Source organism: Protopterus annectens, chromosome 3.part0, assembly GCF_019279795.1.
Source record: "Protopterus annectens isolate FY-2018-M chromosome 3.part0, PAN1.0, whole genome shotgun sequence".
Classification (NCBI taxonomy): domain Eukaryota; kingdom Metazoa; phylum Chordata; order Ceratodontiformes; family Protopteridae; genus Protopterus; species Protopterus annectens.
In genome coordinates, this window is record NC_056731.1 from 186565819 (window position 1) to 186585738 (window position 19920).

Here is a 19920-nt window from a genome sequence, read left to right on the forward strand (position 1 = left end):
CCCAAATAAAACCAAGACCCAATCCTCCAAATGCAGGCTTCCTGTCTGGTGGACCCCAGCCATAAACAAGCTATACAATAGGAGGAGGAAGCTACTACATGATAGAGCAAAATCCCAAAAAGGGAAGGCATCTCTGATCAGTATTAGCAAAAAACTACGGGCACTCATAAAATCGTCTAAGGGCAGCTTCGAGAAAAAAATTGTACAGGACACTAAGGATAATCACAAAGCTTTCTTTAATTATGTTAGGAACCTGGGTGGGAATTCCAGGATATGCTCAGAATTAGTCCAAAATGACAAAAAATACACCGAACCCACAGACATTGCCAACATCCTAGCTGACAGGTTCAGCGCAAACTCCCCCCCCCCCCCACCAAAAGGGCAAATATCTATCCCAGCAGAGTGCTGCCCCCCTGACATCTCAGATGCTCAGGTAAGAGCCGCCCTCTCCAAAGGAAAAAACACAGCATCAATGGGACCAGACGGTGTCCCAGGCTGTGTCCTACATGAACTCCAAGAAGAGCTAAACCCAAACATAAAACTACTGTTCAATCTCAGCCTTACTACAGGATATGTACCCAAAGAGTGGAGTACAGCAACAGTGGTCCCTCTCCACAAAGGTGGTGCCTCAATGGATCCTGGAAACTATCGCCCCATAAGCCTGACTAGCTTGGTCTGCAAAGCTATGGAAAGGATCATCATGGACCTCATAAATAAAGATATTGGGGACCTACAGACACTGGATCCTATCCTGTTCGGCTTTGTTAAGGGCAGATCCTGCCTCTTAAACCTGGTCGATTTCTTTGAAATAGTCACCAAGGCCATTGACGAGGGGAAGGTGGTCCAGACAGCCTACCTGGACCTCGCAAAAGCCTTTGATACAATACCCCACTCGGGCATTATAGATAAGCTCACCAGCTTAAATATAAACCCCTATGTCACTAGATGGGTTGCAAACTGGCTCAAGGACAGAACCCACATGGTTAAAATTGCTGGGGCCATGTCAGACTCCAAACCAGTTACAAGTGGCGTCCCACAAGGCTCAGTCCTGGGACCTCTCTTGTTCGGTATATATTTCGGAGGTACAGGCCAACACGGAAGGACTGTGGCTGACCAAGTTCGCAGATGACTGCAAACTGGGCGCCATAATCGACTCTCCAGCCGACACAAGCATCCTCCAAAAGGGCCTCATAGAAACAGACAACTGGTGCCAGAGCCATGGCCTCAAGCTAAACGCCAAAAGTGTATAGTCATCCCTTTGGCAAAACAAAGTGCCCACAAATTACCACATAGGTGGTAATCCATTAAGTAGAGAAGAAGTAATTAGGGACCTGGGGACCCAAGTTGATAGCAATCTCTCATTTGACAACCACATGGCCAAAGTGGTTAGAAAAACATTTTATATAGCCCACCTAATCGTGAAGGGATTCACATCTAGATTAGGGGAGGTCATCGTGCCTCTTTACTCATCCCTCATCAGGCCCATAATTGAGTACAATGCCCCTTTTGGGATGTACCTTACCAGACACCTGCAGCAACTGGAAAGACCCCAAAAGTACCTCACCAAGAGGATCAAAGGGCTCAAACAGATGCCATATGCTGGCCAGTTAAAGAAACTCCAGCTCTACTCAGTGGCATACCGCGATCTGTGCCTGACGTATAAAGCCATGCCCAACCCGGAATTAATGGACATACTGCACCTCAGAAAATCCAAATCCCATCTAGCTACGCACTCGAGAGACTTGAGCCTCAGCACTGAAATAAATAGGACATGCTGGAGGGACAGATTCATAAACCAGAGGCTCCCTTCACTCTGGAATAAAATCCCAGTCCAGGTTAGGCAGAGTCCCTCAATGACTCTCTTCAAGAGGAATCTTGATGAGTGGATGGGAGATCGTAGGTTTACCCCGGGTATCACTTCTGTGTCACTGTTAGACAGAGGCACAGTATACTAACCTCGACAAAGGGCATAGCAAAATTAATTTAAAATGGGTGGCGAAAGCCAAACACACTCTGGCTAGGCTTATAAATGCCCTAGGGCAGATAGCCTAGTATGAACCTATGAACCTGTAAGAGCATCCCTCTGGGATTCCCCTGCTGGGAGGATAAGGGTAAAGTAGATGCTGCATTTGTTGCTCAGAGGGGATGCAAAGAGTTCACAGCAAGGCTGGTCCCATCTGCGGAAAATTCTTCCGCTATTTTCTGGTTGAGGGGCCACTCGTGAGATATGAGAAAGGATCTGCTCAACTTGTCTGCCAAGAAAGCAGTTGGATGAGATCGTCCATTGCCAAACTCTCCGCTCTTCTCGGCACAGAGGGCATGATCTGGTTCCTCTTTGCTTGTTTATGTACCAGACCACAGACATGTTGTCTGACTGAATTACCACTGTTCCCTGAGGAAGAACAGTCTGAAAGGCCTGCAGTGCTGAAAGCACTGCCCTCATCTCCAGGATGTTTATGTGCAAACTGGCCTTGTCGGCATACCAGGTGACTTGGACCGTCTTCCCCAGATAATACCCCCACCCCATCTGGGAAGCATCCATGGTCACTGTGGCCTGTGGTTGTGGGGAACAAAAGGTCCACCTTGTGTTAATTGGGTGGAATGAATCCACATGACAGGGCTCTTTTGCAGGTGTCCGTAAAGAGAATTTGGCAAGACATCGGTTGGTTGATAACTGACCAATGGGCAGCCAGAAGTTAGTGTAGTATTCGCATGTGGAATCTCGACAGCAGAACCAACACTATAGCTGCAGCCACTGAACTTAGAGCCTGTAAGACATGAGTGGCAGCTATCTTCTTGTTCTGGAGCAATCCGTGCATTTGGTGCCTGATTGTCAACACTCTGGACGGCAGAAGCTTTGCAATCATCTGAGTCATATCCAGAACTGCTCCTATAAACTCCAGTGTTGGAGAAGGGTCCAAGTGTGATTTTTCGTAATTTATGAATATACACAGCTCTGTACAAATCTGGACAACACAGTCTCTTGCTCGGATAAGTAGATGCCTGGTTGGGATGAATATGAGCCAGTCGTCCAAAAAGGGAAACACACAAAATCCTTGTCTCAGGTGAGCCGCTACCACTGCCATGCATTTGGTGAACACTCTGGGGGTGGTAGTGAGACCAAACGGCAGCGCTCTGAACCGGTAATGATAGGCTCCTAGATGGAAGGGTAGGTGCCTTCTGGATCATCTGTCCATCTTTATATGATAGTACGCATCCTGAAGGTGTACGCATCCTGAAGGTGTATGCAGCACATTCAATTCTTCTGTTCCAAAAAAGGAAGTATGGAATGCACTGTGACCATTCATAACTTGTGGCGTCAAACTAACTTGTTTAATCTGCTGAGATCCAGAACTGCTCTCCAGTCCCCTGTTTTCTTTGGAACTAAAAAGAACCTTGAGTAAGTTCCAAATCCTTTTGGTCTAGGGGAACCTCTTGGATGACTCTTTTGTCCAGCAGTTTTTGAATTTGAATGACTGCTTCATCCCTTTGAATTGGTGGAATGTCTGGGATTTTCCTGTTGGGAGGGCTGGTGGAAAAAAGGGATTTGGTAACCGCTGGATATTATTGTCTGCACGTATATATTGGTAGTTATTATTAGCCAGGCCTTCTAGTGCAGGGACAGTCGACCCCCGACTGCCTCCAGAGGCGGGCAATCGGAACTCCTTTCAGGAGTGCTGGAAAGGTTTCCCAAAGAGGAGTATCGGGACCCTTGGTTCTACAGGCCTCTTCTGTCGTGAGGTCGTTGTCTTCCGGAATTGTTCGCCTCTCTGCCCCTGATGGAACCCTCTCCACATGTGTCCTGGTAAGACCCTTGTGTTTTCCTGAACCACATTTTACCACCACCTCTCTGACCCTTAGGGTAAAGTCTCTGAGGGGTGGACAAATGCATGTCCATAGCAGAAAGGGTCTTACCATCCTTTACACACCTGAATAATGTATCTTTGACCTTGGGACCAAAAATGGATATGCCATCAATAGAGCGTTGACAAATGAAGACTTAAAAGGCTTCGTAAAGTCACACAGGCGCATGCAGGCTTGCCTCCACATAGATATGTCGGAACTCGATGCTCAGCCCATTCCCTCAGTTGTATGCGCGATGGGCCTCATGGAAGAATTAACCACAGAATGTAGTGTTGCCAGTCAGAAAGCAACCTTTTCTTGGGTTCCCTCAAGGGTATCTGATAGCTCCTTGATGAGATTCCCTTTGTAACCTGGTGAAATGGGAAAGGTAATTCAGCGATCATAAGGCAAAAGTCTATCCATTGTCCTGGAATCCTTATTAGGAGGATGAATAGTGGAACTCTCCTCTGATAGATCCTTTTTGGTCACTGCCACCATGACCATGCCATCTACTGCAACCCCTTTTGTATAAAAGTCTTGTCAGCTGGGGCAGTGATTATCTTGTTTGGTCTCTGGGTGGGGTGGCTCGATGGAATCTGGGCTCTCCCACACCCACCAAGAGATCAATTCTATAAGCTCATTGATGGGCAGAGTGACCCAGGAGGTAGACAGTCGGGATCTGAAGGCCGCCAGGTACACTGACTCCTCAGGTGAAGGATTACTGGATGGCCAGCCACCTCTCTGTTTTAAAATTTCCAAGATGTCCTCAAAGGAAACATCCTCAGGAGGTGACTGTGGGGATCCTTCTCCCTCACTGAGGTCAGTGTCTTCCATGGCTGACTCCTCGGTGGAGTCCAAATGCTTCCTCTTGCAAGACCTCTTCCAAGGGACCTCCTCAGTGGGATACATTGGGGAGGTATCAGAAGAAGCAGGGGTACCCCAATGGGTATGCTGCAGCCTAAAGTCCCTATGTCCCTGTGGAATGTCTTGGTCAGAAAGTGTGTGCAGGGGGTGTAGATGAGACTGAGGATCCGAGGGGGAGAGGCGACTTTCAAGTTGTGGTGGCAGCTATAGCCCTCTCCAGAGCCCCAAAGGCTGACTGAGTGCTCCTGATTGGATAGAGGCTCTAGCTCCAAGAAGCCATGCCTGTGGGACGGAGTACTCTCCAGGTCCGAAAAGAGCTTGCCTGGGGTAGAAGTCAGCACTGAGCTCACCTGCGCAAAGACTGTTCTGAAGGTCTGGGAGTCGAAGGCACCCATGGTCCACGAGGCTCGCTATGGTCCTGACAGCTCTTTAGCTCTGAAAAAGCCTTAGAGCTTCAAGCAAAGGTCTGATCTGAAGAAAAGGAAATTCTTGGATCCGAGCTGGAAGACACCGGGAATATCAGAACTGATAACTCTGAAGCCTGGCCTGAAGTTGCTGGAAGAATTAGAGGGCGCAGTGGACAACTTAGGTAAACCTTGGACCATTTGGGTTGAAGCCAAGGGGGATTTGGTAATGCCTTGCACCCATAAAATTTTCTGGACCATCCGTTCCACATCTTCTTCCATAAGGCTTCTGGTAGAATGGGAAGAGAATGCTGAAGGAGACTTCAACCTGCTCAGGAAAGAAGATGGTACCTTCAGAGGCACAGGGTCTCTAGATGGACAGTACAGAGTCCTTAGCAGGGATACAATGGGTTTGAAGGGACTGGAGGTCAGATCAGACCACAACAGCTCCAACCTATTGTTACCCGATAGACTTAGAGCTGAAGAAGCCTGATATGATAAAGGGGTGCAAGGCACCGAAGGCTCCGACTGAGCTACTGAATCAGCAGGTTTGGAATTTTTAGGTCTCAGCTCTGAGGAATCTGTTAGAGCCAAGGAAGGTCTCTTTTTTTCTCTATCTGAGCTTTTGGGGGAATAAGAAGCAGGACCCGAATGAGCTGATTTATATTTAGCCACATATTTGGGATTACTACCAGAAATGGCCTCACCAAAGGATGATGGCAACATGCCCTTTAAAATAAGTTTATTTTTCCTTTCAGCCAGGGCCCTGTGGTTAAAAGAGGGGCAAATAGCACAGTCTTCCTACAGATGAAGGGGGACCAGGCAGTAGGCAACACAGGGAGTGTGAGTCACTGAAAGGAATTTTATGACCACACTTTGTGCATTTTTTAAAACCCACTGACTTATCTTGTTTCTCAGCTATTTAGAAGATGAAGAATAGCTGACATCACACACACACACACACACACACACACACACACACACACACACACACACACACACACACGAATCTCTCAGACTGGGCGAAAGGAAAAAAATACAATAAAAAGAGAGAGCAAGGAGGGAGCTAAGGCTACTATAACTACAGTAGTGAGGTTACCACGAAGGGTATTCAGGAGAAAGGTAAAGTAACCTAATAAAAAACGGTTACCCCTGGAAAAAAGAGTTCAGAATAAAGGGGAGGGCAGGAAAACTAATTGCACTACCAACAATTAAAGAAAAGGAAAAGAACTGTTAGAAAAAACTATAAATATCACCTGACTGTCCAAGAGCAAAAGGTTTAGACCATGTCTTCACAAAGCAGCAAACAAGATCTGGGGTAACAGGGAGAGGTGCGTTATGGGTAAGGGGAGGGGTCCATGAGCTTATTAACAGCCAAGATGGAGTGGATCTGAACCCCTTATATGAGGACAAAATGAAAAATTGACAATATCAGATAGTACAGTTTTGTACCTACCATAAATGTAGATGTTCGAGGATCCACATTGCTGCAGTCATAACCATTGGGTAGTCCGCTGTCCTCGGTCGGCCCGAATACCAAAGAATTAGGCTGACGTCAGTCATAGGCGCCCGGAGCTGACATCAGTACGTAGTAGTACTAAAGCGCATGACCGACGTCATATCCGCAGTCTTTCTTGCCCCAGATGTCAGAATGCATCTAGAAAGAAAAGCCCAACAACCAGAAGGGAAAATAACAATCATCCCAAGGCCCAACAACCCCAATAACCACCCTAACAACAGAGGGGGAAGGAGGGAGGGAAAATAGGACTGCAGCAATGTGGATCCTCGAACATCTACATTTATGGTAGGTACAAAACTGTACTATGTTCTTCATCTCACATTGCTGCAGTCATAACCATTGGGTAGAATCCCAAAGCAAAGGAAAAAAGGGAGGCTGGCAAACTAAAAGGCATTAGGGGCTGCTAACATGCCCTGTAAGACTGCAGTGGCAAACCCAGCCCTGGACTTAGAGTAAAGAGGAAGATGATAATGCTTGGTAAAAGTGTGAACTGAACTCCAAGTAGCTGCTCCCAAAATATCTTTAGTAGCTACACCCCTCAGAAAAGCAGTAGATGTAGCAGTAGCCCTAGATGAATGAGGCCTGATCCCAGCAGGAACATTCTTCCCATGATGGGAATAACAAAAAGCAATACAATTTCCAATCCACTTTGAAATTGTCTGTTTAGACACAGCTTTCCCTTGAGAAGTCACAGCAAAAGAAACAAATAACTGTTGAGACTGTCTGAACTCCTTAGTTCTACTCAAATAGTAACGTAACTGTCTGTGGATATCCAATGAATGCAAAACCTTTTCCCCTTTAGTTTGGGGATCAGCATAAAAAGTAGGCAAATGGATAGACTGGTTCAAGGCCACATTAGAAATCACTTTTGGCATAAAGGTAGGATTAGTACGCAAAGAAACTCTATCCTTACGGAATATCAGAAAAGGTTCAACTGCCATGAGAGCCTGCAATTCAGATACCCTTCTAGCAGAAGTGATGGCCAACAAAAAAGCAGTCTTCCAAGACAAAAATTTCAATTCAGACGTAGCTGCAGGTTCAAAAGGAGGCAAAGTAAGTTTCTCCAACACAAAATTGAGATCCCAGGAAGGAGTAGGAGCTCTACGTGGGGGTCTTATATTTTTTGCCCTTCTAAGAAATTGTTTAAGCAAAGGATGCGAAAATAAAGGGGGGTCAAGTCATAGTGAGCAGAAATAGCTGCAGCATGAACCTTCACAGAAGAAAATGACAAACCCTTGTCCAGTAATTCGGTAAGGTACTGAAGAGTAAAACTCAAATTAGGCCCCGAGACATCAAAACCCTTTGTTGTGCTCCAAAGAAAAAATCTCTTCCATTTTCCAGCATAAACTTTTCTGGTGCTAGGTCGCCTAGCTTCCAATAGAACATCTAAAACTTGTTGAGGAAGCTGAGACCCCACAGGCTCTAAAACAGAATTCTCCAAGCCGTTAGACGTAAAGACTGCACTCTGACATTGAGCAAATGACTGCTTGACTGGGACAACAAGTGAGGAAGCTGTGGTAAAGGCCAAGGAGGCTCCTGAATTAAACTCCTCAGCAGAGGATACCAGTGCTGACGTGGCCAATCTGGTGCTATCAGAATCATGCAAGGCTTGTCCCTCCTGACTTTCAAGAGTACCTTTGGAAGGAGAGGCAGAGGAGGAAAAGCATAAACGTGAAGGTTGTTCCAACTGAAAGAAAGAGCATCCACTTTCCAAGCTTTTGGGTGAAACATCTTTGTGCAAAATTTTGGTAGTTGGAAATTTAGAGGAGAAGCGAACAGATCTATGTCTGGAGTTCCCCAAGCCATTATCAACTGCTGGAACAGCTGAGAATCCAATTTCCATTCGTGGGGGTCCACAATATGTCTGCTCAAGACGTCTGCTAGGGAGTTCTGTGCTCCTGGCAGAAACCGAGCTTGAAGAGAAATGTGCAAACTTAGAGCAGTCTCCCACAAAATCATCGCTTGTCTGCAAAGAGGGTAAGAATGTGTTCCCCCCTGCTTGTTGATGTACCACATGACTGTAGTGTTGTCTGTTTGAATCAACACCTGTCCTGGCTGAAGTAGGCTCTTGAAAGCCAACAGAGCAAACTGGACTGCTAGCATCTCCTTCATGTTGATATGCAAATGCTGTAGTCTGGGAGGCCACGTGTCTTGAATCCATTTTCCATTGAAGTGAGCTCCCCAAGCCAGTTCTGAGGCATCCGTCGTAATGATCTGACTCGCCTCTGGTCGGATCACAGAGAGTCCCTTGTTTAGGTGACATTCCTGTGCCCACCACAAGAATTCTTTCTGGATGCAAGGCATTATCCGAATAACAGTGTCCAAATCGTGGCAGTGTTGAGTCCATACACTTTTGAGATACCATTGAAGCTTCCTCATATGCAGTTTGGCATTGGGAAGTACTAGAATGCAAGATGCCATGAACCCCAAGGCTTGTAGGACTGTCCTTACAGTCAGCCTGGACTGTACTGATAATTGTTGAAAGTATAGGTGAAGAGTTCTTTGTTTGTCCGGGGTCAGAAAAGCCATCTGAGAGGCTGTATTCAGTCTCACACCCAGAAAGCACATGTCTTGAGAGGGTACTAGACTGGACTTTATTTCGTTCACAGAATACCCTAGGCATCTTAAAACTGCCATCACATACTGCAGATGCTGAAGTAACTTGTCTTTGTCTTGAGCAAGAATCAGGCAATCGTCCAGATAAGGATAAATTTGAATTCCCCTCAGTCTGAAGAATGCTATGACAGGGGCCAGAACCTTTGTGAACACCCTGGGTGCAGTAGATAAACCAAAGGGCAATGCAGAGAACTGATAATGAGAAGTACCAGCCTGGAAACGCAGAAACCTCCTGCAACTGGGCCTGATAGGAATGTGAAGATAGGCCTCTTTGAGATCCAGAGTTACCATCCAGTGATCTTTGCCTAGCATAGGCAGAAGCTGCTGTAAAGTCAACATCTTGAACTTTGGAATGTCTAGGTATGTATTGAGAATGGACAAATCCAGAATTGGTCTCCAAGAATTTCCTTTCTTTGGCACTAGGAAAAGGCGAGAGTAAAACCCTAGGCCTACTTCGGAAGGAGGAACCACCTGGATTGCTCCCAGCTGTAAAAGCAAAGAAATTTGTTCCTGCGCCTCCAGCCTTTGCTGAGGAGGGACGTCTGGCATGCCTTTGAAAGGAGGAAAAGTGTGGAAATAGAACTTGTAGCCTTGATTTATTATGTCCAACACCCATTTGTCCTGGGTGACCAAATGCCAATTCCGTTTGAAAAGAGCCAACTTTCCCCCTAGAGGAGCTGCCAGACAAGAGGGATCTGGCAGCAGAAAATACAGGTCATTGGGTCTGTTTACGAAAGGGCTGACCCCTGCCCTCACCAGAAGATTGTGCAGGAGAACTCCAAGTTCTAGGCCTGAAGGAACCCTGAGCTTGAGCTTTACCCCTACCACGTCTAGACCTGCCCCTGGACTGAGGATCCAAAGAAGGGTAGGACCATCCTTTTGCAGGCCAATTCCTGCTAAATTTAGGGGGCTGTACTTGCAAAAAGTCCTTAACCGTCTGCATCGACTTAGCTTTCTCTTCCATCTTTTTCAAAAGTGACTCCACAGGAGAACCAAAAAGAACTTCCGATTGAAGAGGAGCATCCAAAATCCGAGCTTTCACATGCTCTGACAAATTTTGATCCTTAAGCCAGGCATGCCTGCGAATCACTGAACCAGTAGCAGCCACCCTGGAAGAAGCCTGAATAGCATCAAAGCCACACTGCAAGGAATGTTTACCAACTTGATCAGAAGCATGAACCAAGTCTTGCAATTCCTTACACTCTATGCCCTCAGATAAGGCATCTACCTTAGATTTCAATTGACCTAACAAAAAATTCTGATACTTCAGCATATGAAATTGGCAATTTAAAGCCCTCATAGCTAACGTAGAAGGTGTGTACACTTTTTTACCCCACCTATCCAAAGCTCTAGAATCTTTGTCCAAAGGAACCGGATTCTTAACCACAGAAGCCTTAACACCCTTAGGCCTTTGAATAATGGTTTCTGGATCAGCCCTAGGACTCTTATAGAAGTATTTATGAGCTTCAGGGACTCTGTAATACCTGTCTGGCTTGACAGGAGCAGGGGGTAATGAATCAGGATTAAGGGAAGCCTCAGAAAAAACATCGTGAACAACATCTAAAACAGGGGGAATAGCCAAAGGCCTATGTTGTGGCAAAAACAAAAATTCCCTCAACCTCTTACGAGAATCCGAAAAATCCTGACCTTCCCACTTGAAATGCTCCCTCATGGAATGCAGGGTTTCAGAAAAGGAAAAATCCTCTGGAGGTGAGGCAGAAGGACAGGAATCCTCTGTCTCTGAATCTGAATAAGAAGGAAAATCCTGAATATCCTCAGCTGAGGACTCAGAATAATCAGAAGAATGCTCTATCCCTTCTAAATCCATCTCCCCCCTAGGCCTCTTCTCAGGAGGGGGCATAGAACCCCTAATCAAAGTAATCAAATCCTCTGCCATTTTCAACATATGTTTTTTAGGAACAGAACCTGAAGAACTAGGGCTATGTCCTGAACCAGAAGGACCAGATTTAGACTTAGCAGGCCCTTTAGACACTGAAGTAGAAGGCCTACTAACCTTTTGTAAGGATGGAACCACAGAAACTTGAGAAGCCCCCTCAGCTTGGCCCAACTCCTGAGAGACCAACTCCTGCAAAAGTAAAGGCTCCCCCTGGGATTCAACCGAGGCCTCGGCTGGATCCACAGATTCAACCGTGGTTTCCATAGAACCGGCGTCCGCAACGGACGACTCCTCCGGTTTAGACCTTAAAACTTTCTCTTTCCTCTTTTTCGCGGTAGCGGGCGTCGGAGTATCCGACGGCATGTTGTAGTTACACCGCTTACCGAAAACAAGCCTAGCACAGTCTAATCTACGCTTAATGGTGCGCTTATTAAATCTAGCGCAAAAGCGACACCCGACAACGTAGTGCTCAGGCCCCAAGCAAGGAATACAAAGAGAATGGTAGTCCCTATGAGGTATCTGCTTCCCACAAGAAATACAATTATTAACTTTTTCTGACATCCGGATTAACTGAGGCAAGAAAAGACAAAAGTTTTCCCCAACGGGGTACTTAGCCCAACTTGGTCTTCGGTCTGAAACTCGATAACGAAAATTTCAGAACGCCGAACGGCACTTGCAAACGCTGCTTCTGCTTCAGACCACGCGGCAAGAAAGACTGAGGATATGACGTCAGTCATGCGCTTTAGTACTACTACGTACTGATGTCAGCTCCGGGCGCCTATGACCGACGTCAGCCTAATTCTTTGGTATTCGGGCCGACCGAGGACAGCGGACTACCCAATGGTTATGACTGCAGCAATGTGAGACGAAGAACATCAAATGTTTTACTACAGTGGGACATCAATAAAGATTTCATATTTACATACTTATAAAAAGGCTTTTTTTTTATCACTGACTATAGATTGAGTTTATGAGGCAACATTTTATATTTGATGGTATATTATTCAAATGCAACTATACTGGCCTATGAGCATTTATACTGAGTTAACAGTCCATGGATATGAAGCACTAATTTTTGCTTCCAGCAATTTCTGGTTTATTACATAAACAAGAAGTTATGTACTCACCATAACGTTCGATGTATGTAGTCCATCTCACCTCACATTCTTACCCATGGGTTTGGAGCCGAATATCGGCTCCGACTCGGCCTATTTACTAGTTCAAAAGTCTCTGATTAGCTGGGCTAAGAGGGTATACCATAGTACACTGCTTCGCATCCCCAGATTTAATTTGCTGCAAACAACTGAGTTATTGCATACATAACACACATCCATACAAACAAAATATCCAAACAAATTAGTCAAAGGGACTCTGCATGATAAAATATCACCTCCAAATCCTCCAGGCAGGGGGGAAGGCGGGAGGGTAAGTAAGAATGTGAGGCGAGATGGACTACATACATCGAACATTATGAGTACATAACTTCTTGATGTTATGTAGTCCTATCTCGCCTGCATTCTTACCCATGGGACAGCGTCCCTAGCACCTACAACCTGGGTGGCTCATAGGAAAATACTCCTGAGAACTGTGGAGCCAAATGAAGATCTGCCCCTGGAAACCACGTCCAATTTGTAATGAGAGACAAAAGTGTGAGGAGAAGCCCAAGTGGCCGCAGCACATATATCATCCATCGACACTCTAGCTTGATAGGCTGTGGATGTGGAAACAGCTCTTGTGGAGTGGGCTTTAGATGGAAAGGGCAGAGTTTTACCTGCTGTGTGATAGATGAAGGAAATACAGCTGGCTATCCATCTAGAGAGTGTGACCTTGGATACTGGAGAACCCAGCCAGTTTTCAGAAAAGGAGACAAAGAGTTGGTCAGATTTCTGAATCTCTTTTGTCTGCCGGAGATAGAAGCATAACTGTCTTTGTACATCTAGTTGGTGAAATCCAAATTGTTGGAAAAACTGGGGAAGAAAACTGGCAGCTCAATAGACTGATTTATATTAGACAGAGAAGCCACTTTGGGAAGGAATGACGGGTTTGGGTCTAAGAGAGACTCTATCTTTATGGAAGATCAAATATGGGGGTTTGATGGAAAGGGCTTGGATTTCAGAGACCCGTCTCGCTGAAGTGATAGCTATTAAAAAGGCTGTTTTCCATGTTAGAAACTTTAACTCGCAGGTAGCTGCAGGCTCGAAGGGTGGAAGGGTGACGGCTTGAAGAACAAAATTGAAGTTACAGGGCATAACAGGTTGTGATACTGGGGGATGAAGCAATAGGGTACCTTTAAGGAATGCTTTACATAGTCTGTGTGCCATCAGGCTAGGTTCATTGGCTACGTGGAAGTTTGATATAGCCGCCAGCTGAACTTTGATGGTGGCTGAAGTGGACCCCTGATAGAACAATATAGACAAAAATTCCAAAACAGAATCAACTGGAGATGTGTAGGGATCAATACCTCTGGAATGAGCCCAAATAGAGAATCTTTTCCATCTGCTAAAGTAGATTTTCCTAGTGGATGGTTTAAGAGAGGATGACAAAATATGGACTACGTCTGGCGAAAAATGATGGCATCTGACTAAGGATGAAAGTGGAGTAGCCAGGCTGTCAGCCGGAGTGTCCTCAGAGAGGGGTGGAACTGTCCCGATATGTGTGTCAGTAAGTCTGGAAGGGGTTCCAGAATCCAAGGAGTATCCACAAGGTAGAGTTGAAGGAAGGGGAACCATACTTGACGAGGCCAGTGTGGGGCAATCAGAATCATCCTGCTTCCCAAGGATTGCGCTTTCTGAATCACCCTTGAGAGAAGGGGAAATGGAGGGAAAGCATAAAGCAGACCGGAGGGCCAATTGTGAGCTAAAGCATCCCTGGGTGATTCCCCCGGTGGGGGGATCAGCAAGAAGTAGTTGCTGCATTTTGCATTGAGGGGGCTGGCAAAAAGGTCGCAGCAAGGTTGACCCCATCTGCTGAAGATTCACTGTGCCATCAGGTGATTCAGGGACCACTCATAGGGCATAAGAATCACCCTGCTTAGCTTGTCTGCTATCACATTGGTCTTCCCCGGGATGTGCGTTGCCACTAGAAACCGTTGGGAAGCTATTGCCAATGCCACACGCGCATGGCCTCCCTGCATAGTGGATAAGATCGGGTTTCTCCTTGCTTGTTGAGATACCACACTACTGACATGTTGTCTGAGTGTATCGCAATAGTCCCTAGAGGGAAGACTTCTTGAAGTGCCTGCAACGCAAGAAGCACTGCTCTCATCTCTAGGACGTTTATGTGCAAATGTATATCGTGCTCCGGCCACGTGCCTTGGACCATCCTGCCGAGATAATGTCCCCCCCACCCTATCTGGGAGGCGTCTGTAGTCACTGTGGCCACAGGGATGGGTGGAACAAAGGGCTTTCCTGCATTCAAGTTGTTGGTGTACAGCCACCAACGGAGGTGCATTTGTCTGTCATTAGGATTGGATGGGATAGCTTAAGTCTTTGGAGAGACCATTGGACAAAGAGAAGCCATTGAAGAATTCTCATGCGTAATCTCACTAACAGGATCAACATGATAGTAGCTGCCATGGTCCCTAGGAGTTGAAGAATCAGTCTTGCCTTCACATGTCTCAGAGGCATCAGTGTGAGAATTTGTTGTTGCAACCCTGTGATCCTTTCTTGTGGTAGGAACGCTCGCATTTGAATGGTGTCCAGCTCTGCTCCTATAAAGGTGACACGCTGTAAGGGCAACAAGGCAGATTTTTTCCAGTTTATCGTAATGCCTAATTGGTGACATGGACTGATGGTAGTGTCCCTGGTCTGAACTAGAAGATGCCTGGTGAGGGCGGTGAAGAGCCAGTCATCCAGGTACGGAAACACCTGGAATCCTTGACGTCTCAAGTGAGCCGTCACCACTGCCATACACTTGGTGAACACCCTGGGGGCTGTGGTGAGACCAAAGGGCAGGGCTCGAAAGTGGAAATGTCTGGCTCCCAGCCGGAAGTGTATATGACACCTGGATGCCCTGTCCATTTTGATATGGTAGTAAGCATCCTTCAGGTCGAAGGAGAACATCCATACTTCCTTTCCCAACAATGGGAGAATAGACTGTAGGGTGACCATATGGAATCTAGACTTGTGTATGTAATGGTTGAGTTGACTGAGATCTAGTATGGGTGTCAGGTCCCCTGTTCTTTTCGGCACCAAAAAGAATCTTGAGTAAGTCCCTAATCCGATCTGGTCTGAGGGGACTGGTTGGATGACTCCTTTTTCTAGCAGCTGAGATACCTCTGAGGCTGCTTGATCCCTTTGACTGGGTGGAACATCTGGGATTCTTCTGATGGGAGGGGGTACTGAACAAAATGGAATGGTGTAACCTCCGGAAATTATCCTTAATACTCATTGGTCCTGGGTGATGTTTTCCTAGGCTTCCGGATACAAGGAAATTCAACCCCCGACTGGCTCCGGATAAGCACAGTCGGGCACACCCTCAGGAATGAGAGTATGGGGAGCCACGAAAAGAGTGGCAGTCCCCAGAATTGCGGGGGCCCCCTTTGCCTCTGGGGCAACGTCTCCCTGAATAACTCCTCCCTCCCTGCCTCGGGAGGGGGTTTCACCTTGTGCGGCAGGAAAAAACCTCTGTGATTTCTTGAACTACATCTTTCCCCCTCGCTGAGCCTTGGAGTAAGGCCTAGACGGGAGGGAAAAACGGACACCTACAGCAGACAGGGTTTTTCCCTCTTGCTCGCACCTCGTGAGGGCGTCTTTCACCTTGGTCCCAAACAAGGAGGAACCATCAAAAGGGGCATCAGTGAAGGAAGACTTGAAAGCCTCCGCAAAGTGACACAGGCGCAGCCAGGCTTGCCTTCTAAGGGCTACACCTGAGCTGGCCGCTCTACTCGCTCCCTCGGCCGCATACGAAATGAGTCACATGGACGAGTTTGCGATGGAGTTGAGGTAGAAACCTGTGCGTTGACTGTCTGAGCCACCGCTTCAGGTATGTTACCCGCAAGAGTATCTCCCAACTCCTTAAGGAGATCTCTCTGGAGCCGAGTGAAATGAGATAAGTAGTTCAGTGACCTTAAGGTGAAGGTGGCTGAAGACAAGGTACGCTTCCCGTACCGGTCCATAGTCCTAGACTCCTTGTTAGGAGGATGGACCAAAGAGGAAGACTCTGCAACTTTCTTCTGGGTGGCTGCCGCCACCACAATGGCATCTACCGGGGTCCGTGAGGGGCGGAGAGAAATTTGTTGGGGCGCCGAGGTACTGGCTCCACAGAATCAGGCTTTTCCCACACCCTTCGACAAATAAGGTCAAGAAGTTCATCGAAGGGTGAAGACACCCAGGAGGCAGAAGGTTGAGTGCCAAAAGCCTTAAGGAATACTGGCTCCTCCTCGGAAGGGGTTTTGGAAGGCCAGTCTCCTCTTTGTTTCAATATCTCCAGGATATTGGAGAAGGAAACATCATAAGAAGAAGACTTGGGGGACCCTTCCGATTCCTCGAGGTCAGTATCGGAAGTGAGAGACTCGTCCTGGGAGTCTATGTGCTTCCTCTTGCACAATCTGTTTCTGGGAGGTTCCACAGGCACAGACTCTGAGGGACCTTCATAAAGTGAAGGACTGCTCGTGGGGGTATCCTTAGGGCCTGGTGCTCTGCTGTCCAAGGATAGGTGGGTGTCAGAAGCTCTCGCCAGAGTGGTGGGGGATGGAATGACCGACCTGAGTGACGTAGCTGACGACCTGACCAGCGCACTCCACATCGCCTCGAAAGTGGTCCCCCCGAGTCCGAGGACCGACCGGCTTCCAGGGCCATGATCGGGGTCCCCCTAGCCGATGCACCGAGTGGGAGACTCGGAACCGAAAGATGTCCCGAGGCATCCCCTTCGGGCCCGACCGAGAAGACCAGAGTCTCGAACCCTGTGAACGGAACCGACATGGTCAGAGCCAAGGTCGGCACCGATAAACCCAGAGGGGGTATCGGAGCCAGCGCAGGAACATCATTCAGAGCGGAACATACCAGCTCTGACAGCAAGGATGTGCTCAGAGGAGGAATCGATGAAACAACCATAGGAATGGGCTCCGGAACTGACTGGGTCGGAGCCGAAAACAATTTAGCCAACACCGGCAACTGCAGGAGCCTCTGCACCACCCTATCCACATCCAAATCAGAAAGCCTGGAGGATTTGGAGGAGATGGATGGAGATTGAGACCTCTTATCTGGTGAACCATGCCTCACACTCTGCGACCGGCTCCGAATAGGTTCGAGAATGATCGGAGCAGACGCTGATTCACTTAATACAGACACCTCCTGCGGCCCCGAAGACGGTGGAGCCGAGGAAGCAGTATCCAATATGGTAATTTTCTCCGGAGGCTCCGAAGATGCTGATGGAGCCGGAGACCTTTTCTTGGACTTGGAGGACTTAGATTTCGACTGGGAGCTGGGAGCCGAATCTATAGCCTCCTCGAAAGATGGTTTAAGCAGTCCCTTTAAAATCAATTTGTTTTTCCTCTCTTGGACCACCCTAGGACTGAAGGCGTGGCAAAAACTACACGACTCCTGTAAATGAACGGCTCCAAGACAGTAAACACAGACAGAGTGTCCATCCGAGATGGACATTTTATATCCGCACTTTGAACACTTTTTAAAGCCAGAAGGGTTATGTTCTTTCTGATCCTTAGACATATCCAATGGGTGCAAAGCACACAGCCTAACCACAGTTAACAATCACCAAAAAGGGCGGGAAGCCCACCACTTAGACAGCAGACAGGACCACAGAAAAGAGCAAAGCTCTAAACCAAAAACAATAACAACGAGAACTCAGAGAGAGAACCTCTAACTTAAACGATTCTCAAAAAAGGAAAACACAATAAGAAACAGACTAACTACTCACTAAGGGAAGACTAGGCCCTCTAACTAAAACTGGCCTAGCCCGTGGGAACTGTTAGGGATACCACAAAAACACACTACTAAACACACAAACATAACTACCGCAGCAAGAATAGCTATTAAAATAGCTTTTGAAGTAGTGAAGCAACCAATTTCTCAAGAGAAATAAGTCAAAAAGAGTACTTAGCCACAGCCAAGCGAGACCACGTCCGAGCTCTACAAGTGGCAAACGAGATCTGGGGATGCAAAGCAGTGTACTATGGGATACCCTCTTAGGCCAGCCAATCAGACACTTTTGAGCTAGTAAATAGGCCGAGTCGGAGCCGATATTCGGCTCCGAACCCATGGGTAAGAATGTAGGTGAGATAGGACTACATAAAATCACTATATTTTCTTACCATATGTTTTAACAATGTTTCTCTAGGCAATAACTTGCAATTAAAAAATTAACTTACACTAGTGTCTACAGCTGGCTGTGGGGTGGGCAGCTGTACGAGGTATCTCCAAATGTGAGACGTCTGGTCTCCAGATGCTGTCGGAAAAAATGCAAGACGGCAATTCATTTGCAAAACAATTTTACTCAGAGTTCAATTTCACAAACTTCAGTAAGAAAAACTGCATCATGCTGCACAACCAACAATTCTGATGAAAAAGGTGCTAATGATCATTAAAGAAGCTTCAACCAAATTAACAAAGACATTTTTATACTGCATCATAATGTAAAATAAAATAATATTTAAGCAGAATAAGCAGAAAACCTGCAGAATTATCTGGTCGCATTATCTAAATCTGTGCAACATAATCATTTAGTATCTCAGTCACAGTTTTCAATTCACTTGTTAATAAAATATAGGACAGATGTACCTGTTGAATTTTAAAATGATAACACAATAGACAATTAAGCTGTTTCAAATAAAAATTATTGCCAGTATCCCATCAAAACAGAATTATAAAAAGGACTGCTGTTATGAGGAAAATTAATAGGTGTACTGGCCCTTTACTGCCAAAAACTCCTCTCCGAATGAATACAAAGCCAATGCAAACTTTAGCATCTTTAACAATACTTAATATAGCAATAACCCACGGTGTGGGTAATGCTGGATTTCCCATGGCTGGTGTGGTTTGGTCATGAGGGCAAAGCCCGAGTGGCCAAGCAAAGACAACTGTGGGTAAATCCAGCATTACCCACACCCAGAAGTGGGTTATTGTTATTATACAATGACATTATTTAAGAAAAAAAATACTTGCTTTTCTTAAATAATGGCATTGTATAATGCCTCCTTGCTGCCCTTCCACAGCTGTCTGGTATTCTGTGGCAGTTCTGATGTACTGCGCATGTATATGCTTACGCAGTACATCAGAGCTGTGGGTGGAAGCAATGGAGAAAGCAAGATCTCTGTTGCTTTTTACAAAGTGTCTTGCTATGTTAAACCCATTTAACATAGCGAGACAGCTTTAAAAAAAGCAATGGAGAAAGGAAGATCTCCGTTACTTTTTTAAAGCTGTCTCGCTATGTTAAACTCCTTTAACATAGCGAGACAGTGTCTAAAAAGCAACGGAGATCTTGCGTTCTCCGTTGCTGTAAAAAAAGACTTATGCTAATGGAAAAAGTCCGGGCGACCGGACCTTTTTCCATTAGTATAAGTCTGATTTACAACGTGCACGCTGACCAATCAGCATGCACGTTTTGGAATATTAATGGGGGGTCACTGTATAATAGAGTTCGGTCTACACAATCTCTACAGAAACTATTATGCATTTGTTTAGTTACATAACTATGTATGCAACCCTGTTAACTGACACTTTCAACAGTCTATGCCTACCTACAGAATATTCCAGTAGCTTGCATACTAAACTTAAAACTGCTGAAGAAGTTTTCTACAGAGACTGTACTTGCCTGTATTT

At 46.3% G+C, this 19920-nt stretch overlaps 1 protein-coding gene across 1 annotated transcript in view; it reads right to left on the reverse strand.

Annotated features, from left to right (window-relative positions):
* The window catches only part of WDR37 (WD repeat domain 37), a 1467838-nt gene that overhangs the window by 342024 nt on the left and 1105894 nt on the right, over positions 1-19920 (reverse strand). The window contains exon 12 of the mRNA XM_044064684.1: positions 18471-18547. Coding sequence (XP_043920619.1) covers positions 18471-18547 — 77 coding nt within the window. The remainder of the gene's footprint in view (positions 1-18470; positions 18548-19920) is intronic.